General features: G+C 41.3%; 1 protein-coding gene across 1 annotated transcript in view; it reads right to left on the bottom strand.

Annotated features, from left to right (window-relative positions):
* LOC122800382 (tumor necrosis factor receptor superfamily member 16-like) overlaps positions 1 to 6,000 on the bottom strand; it is a 261,184-nt gene that overhangs the window by 8 nt on the left and 255,176 nt on the right. The window contains exon 7 of the mRNA XM_044069831.1: positions 1 to 1,986. This exon is cut by the window's left edge and continues 8 nt beyond it. Within this exon, the coding sequence (XP_043925766.1) occupies positions 1,682 to 1,986 (305 nt within the window). The 3' untranslated portion in view covers positions 1 to 1,681. The remainder of the gene's footprint in view (positions 1,987 to 6,000) is intronic.

The following is a 6,000-nucleotide window of genomic DNA, read 5'->3' as shown; positions in this document are numbered from 1 at the left end:
CTCAACACATCTTTTAATTTTTTGCATCCATGACAGGTGGCTGTAAACTGCTCCAGGTGCCTGTCCACAATCTCTGTCTCTAAGTTTTTTTTTCTCAAGTCATTCAGAAACACAGAGCTCAATATATTTCAGTGCACATTCAGTCTGCTGCTAAGGATTATTTTTTAAATAACTTACTTCTAAGCCCACTTTCATGCATATGAAATCATGTGCTGAATCCAGCAGATGCCGGTCAGTGCACTACTAACATGTTTGGTGGGTGTGGAACCCCATAATCAGTCCTCATTAAGGTTTATAAAGCCAGACAGATCACCTTCCCTCACAAGTGAGCTGGCAAAATACTAGTGATTTCCTACCCCTCAGTCAACTCCCCAGGAGTCAGGACTGGTAATTAAATCCTGATTTTATGTTCTCCAGTCGAGGTCCCACCCTCTGAGCCAACTGTCATATGTAAGAAATGCAGACATAAGATTATTATCCCCTCAACCTTGACACACAAAGTAGATGTGTCTAGAAAAAAGTCAATAGCCTTGTCTTTCTTGATACCTGTGTGAACTGCTATAATTGCTACTACACCAAGCATCTTCTCACTCCATGAGACTGACTTTTGCAACACGTTCAACTCTCCTGTCAGCATACCAACCACATACGAAGGTAACACACCTGCTGCTCTGCTACAGAGTTTAACAGATATAGGTCATATGATTAGTCAGCACAATAAAACAGAAGATTTAGAGAATTTAACAAGACAAAAACTATATGCAAAGTTCACCCTAACAGTAGGACTGTACAGCTCTGAAAAGCACAGGAGTCAGAAGGCAACTTTTTTTGTCAGCACAAAATCCTATAAGCACACAGCTCAGTTTTGTCTGTGGAACTTAAAGCCGCTCAGTACAACCAGCAAAAACAGGCAGATCTGTGAAGTCAAACCTAAGCAAAATGCTTAAGAACGCAATTCACAAAGACAATGGCATAATAACATTCGGACCTAAACAAATCAAACATTTCCCTTTCCCTGACAAGAGTCCTAGTGTTCATACATATATCCATGAGTACCCACATGTACACTCCTGAAAGACACAACTGTAATTACTGGAAGAGATTCACAGTAGTTATCTTTGGTCACTGTGGAGCTGCTGGAAATGTTCAGCGCACAAAAAATTTCAGCAGAAAAAGGTGCAGAGTAGTGTGTTGTTGAACTTGTCAGAGCGTACATTCTGTATGATGTATTCCCAGTAAAACAAGGTCACTACTGCAAACTAATATGACGTCTGTGTTGTACAATTTCAGTGAGAGTGGGATGTGATGGACACTACACTGTTAAACACATGCAGTTAAAAGGAGGTGATGCAAACTAAAACAAAAATCAAGTCTCTGTAAACAGATATGTTATTTTAAGAATCCAGTATGTATATATGACAGATAAAGCCACAAGTACAAGACTGGCCTTGTTAATATAACATGTGCTACTCCAGCAGGTAGGCAGACATTTAAAGCTCCTCGAGGCAAAAAAGGCACACCACTCTGTGGCGTTTGATATCTGCAATGTGCATCTTAGCCAACCAATTAAAAGGCAAGTCACAGTTTTGTTTCTCACATTGCATTCTGCACTTCAGTGTCTCTGATCTCAACTTGAAGCCTGTCATGACAGACCCAAGTTCTGAATGTTCTGACTGCAGCTTCACACCACAGAACTGCTGTCCACTTCCCCTCTTAAGTGCTCCACAATATCACTCCGTTCTATTTTTGCCAAAGCATTGCAGAGTCCCTGAAGGGAAGCCCCATCCTGGGTGGACCAGTCAAACAGAAGAGTATGGACAGGGTCTTCCCCACGACCAAATGTGTCGATGCGCTCCTGGTCATAGCCCAGGAGGCTAGCTAAACGCCTCCAGTCTCTGCCACCACTGGCACTTCCTAACATCTGTTCCAGCTCTTCCTGTTTATGGGGTGGAAGGTTGATGTACAGCAGCTGCTCCATCTTGGGTACTGCAGAACACAAGAAAGAAAAAGGAAAATGGTTACAAAAGTTTACATCAACCACAGCATTAAATGTTACTTTGTTGCAGTTCTGACTCTAGTACGGCATGTTTGTAACAATTTGTTGCCAGATCTGCAGATAAGGTTGGCTTGCAAAGACCTTTTTTTTTCAGAATGGAACAATGACACCAGTTTTCTATATGCTAAGTCAGCGTAGTGGGAAACTAGCAACAACTGCAGACATAATTTACAAACGTGATGATACAAATGGAAGAAAATCTATGCCAACTAAAAGCATCTGTGCAGCTGCTGCTCTGTTTCCTCTCCCTTATTGGGTATCTTGAACAAGCCTGCTGACCTACATTTCACAATTCCTTTTGGCAGTGTATTCCAGGCCCTGCGATATTTTCCAGAGACACTATTTTCTTAAATGACTTGACCTATCCAATTGTGTCTATATCCCCCCCTCAGTCTTTCTTAGTGAACCTTGTCTCCCACCCAGATAGTACATGACAATGCGGTGCAATCATATCACATTCCCTTTTTAGTATGTATGTGTATTTTACACACCCAAACAGAATTATTCCTCTTAGTTCAGCCCTCCCTTCCAACTCAACATTTTGACTGCTGTAGTTTATACTCTGCCAGCCCCATCTGCTTTTCTTTGCATGGACATCAGAGCTGGAGACTGTATTCTAGTTGCTCCCTTACTAGTGTGCCATACAAAGGAAGAGACAATGACAAAAACTCTCTTAGCTATGCATCCCAACATCCTCTAGGCCTTAGATATAGAAGCCTCCAGATCCATCTCCTCACCTGCATTCCCCAGGGCCACCACCTGCCTTGCATGTTGGCCATGATATTCCCCAAAATTAAATTACCTTGCACTTTTTTCTCAGTGAACTTCAACCCCCCCCCCCCCATTTGTCTGCTCTGCAAATTTTTGCAAAGGGTGCTTCCTGAAAATCTGTGGACAATATTTCAGATCTTGAGAACAGTGGAACTTCAAGCCTTAAGAAACCAGCCATATTTTCTTTGTAGGCACATTTTGGAATGGTCACCCATGTTACAGTATAATTTATCAAAACAGTTGGTTGAAAATGACTTCACGATTTTCACTAAACCATTATCTTTACTTTAGAGTCAAGTGCAACTATTCTGTTGATGAAACCAGGATGTTACAGTCAAGGCTTATGCAAATATATTCCAGGAAGAGATTCTTAGACCTCCACTAAAGTATTTATGAAGTGCCTATAGACTCCTATTAGGGAAATCTTCGTTTTTAAGCCCTAAAGAATACAGCTCCAACTTCATGGCAATGGCATAGCTGGGGTCCACAAGACAAACAAAATGGTCTGTACTGTGGAAACAAGCTCTGCCACCTCTGCAAAAAAGTCCTGGTACCACTGGTGAAGAGCCACACTTAAGGACATTTTTCTTGATACTCCAGTGGGCACAAACATCCTTGTTAGCATGACACAGATTGATCAGCTTTTAACATGGTTTCTCAGTCCCGAGTAGATTCACTGACTTTAGTAAGACAGAAATTCGCAATGTGCCAATGCAAGTTATGACCCCCACCCCTTTTCTGCTTGGCATTTCAACATTGTATAGGAGCAGGTGATGGCTCATTGATCAAAATGTTACCTACAGTTGCACTATATCTTGAATGAAATAAAGGATACACATTACTGCCTAATACTCCCACTTATTCTCTATCTTCTCACAACCTATGAATACCAACAACCCACTGGCACCCACTACCCTAGAACCAAAATCAGTACTACCAACCAGCCACATAATTCTAACCAACCACTACCCCACCTCTCATCAAACTCTTCTAATGCAAAAACTCAACATCCCACTTGTGCTCCATATATTCATCCTCTTATTAAAACTCCAGAAACTTTCTATTAGGATTACTACCTAACCTCATAGTGGATGGTGACATCCACCCTAACCCTGGCCCAACCCACCTGTTACCATCAGCCCCACAAATAACACCCATACTAGCCTAAGAAACTCAAACAATGCCCCCAATTCACTCCTAGTGTGTCACCTAAACATCAGAAGTATAAACAAGAAAATTCACTACTTACTTGCCCTCCTGGATGTCCACTCCCCTGATATACTATGCCTTACTGAGAACTGGCTCAAGCCTACTACCATTGATAATGAGATTATACCCCCAGGGTACAATATATTAAGACTTGATTGCATCTCTAAGAAAGGAGGGGGTAGCCATCTTGTATAAATCCACTCTGGAAGTATCCAAAACTAGTACCCCAAATGCCTTGTTTACTAACAATGCAGAAATGCTCATCACAAAGGTCCAACTCAACAAGCACAAATCTATAAACATTGCATGTATCTATATTCCCCCAGGTGACAACACAAATACCTTGGAGGGTATCCTCCAATGGCTCTCCACTAACTGCCCCCCAGGAAACTATTATTCTCTGGGATTTTAATATAGACTGAAATACTTGCTCTTCAGACTTCCCCTCCACCCATATAAATTTGCATAGCTTCTCCCAGATGATATCTTCCCCAACCAGAATCAATAAGCCTAACAAAAGAGAAAGTATTCTAGGCTGGATATTAATAAACAACCTACCCCAGATATAAAAAACAGGCACCCTACCCGAGGACTTTAGTGATCACTTCCTGACCTATATAATCAGAAAAAGAAATGACATCCCTCAACAATCTTCCTTTAAAACCATTAGAAGTTGTAAAAAACTTTATTCAGACTAAATTTCAGAATGAACTTAACACATGTGACTGGTCCAACCCTATGGCTACTTCCACTAGATGAAGAGGTCTCATACTTTAACTCTACATTTCTTGCTATCCTGGATTTCCCCCACGCACTATCAGAACCAATAACAAAACTAGCACCATGGCTGTCCAATGATACAAGACAAAGTGGACCTGCTGGAGAACCACTAAGTCCCCTAAAGACCACCATATATATATAAACAGCTGAGAAATTATACAAAGAAGTCTATTATGCTAGACAAAAAGAATTACTATTGTAAACTGCAGCAAAAGCACCAAAATCAACCACAAAAATTCTGGTCAGGCATAAACAAACAAACAGGGCACTCAACTACCCCTACCCCCTTAACTACCCTCCAACAACCTCCTAAAATTGTTGCTAACACCTTTAACACTTTCTTTATAGAAACCGTGCAATCCCTAGCCAATAAGCTATCTTCCTATACCCCAACTATCACCAACCCCACACCTGATAATAAGATCCCCTTTAAGCTTGATCCAGTACCAACATCTTTTATTAAGTCCCTACTTGAAAAACTGAAACCCACCACCCTTTCAGCAGACCTACTACCTGCAGAAAATCTCCAAAAAGCCACTAATGAAATAGCATACTCCATATCAATTTTAATCAATAGAACTATCCACGAAGTATATATCCCCCACATCTGGAAATCTCCCACATTGTTCCTCTTTATAAAGGGGGAGATTCCACTGAACTTTCAAATTATAGGCCTACAGCCATTCTGTCTCACTTGCCTAAAATAATGGAAAAATATATCCGCAAGCAATTTCTTACCATCTGAATCAAAACACTCTCCTAGCCCCCTCCCAGCATGGATTTAGACCTTGCCATAATACAGCCTCAGCCCTCCTCTCCTTCTCCCATACAATAAATCAAAACCGTAATGACAACAAGCTCTCCTCAGCCCTCTTCCTTGACCTATCCAAGGCATTTGATATGGTAAATCATCAGCTACTCTTAAACACATTAAGATCACTCTCCATAGATAACATAGCAATTACCTGGTTTCAGTCTTACCCAAGTGACAGACAACAAGCTGTATTATGGAAGAATAACCTATCGTCCCTTTTACCAGTCACCCTTGGAGTCCCACAGGGATCTGTATTAGGTCCCCTCCTATTCTCCATATTCATTAATGACCTGTACAAAGTCATCCCTGATGCAACTTGTATTCAGTATGCAGATGACTCAACCATAATCTGCTCTGCCACCTCCCCCAC

Source organism: Protopterus annectens, chromosome 4.part0, assembly GCF_019279795.1.
Source record: "Protopterus annectens isolate FY-2018-M chromosome 4.part0, PAN1.0, whole genome shotgun sequence".
NCBI lineage: Eukaryota > Metazoa > Chordata > Ceratodontiformes > Protopteridae > Protopterus > Protopterus annectens.
The sequence above is the reverse complement of the archived record's forward strand: the minus strand, read 5'-3'. Positions and strand labels throughout refer to the sequence as shown.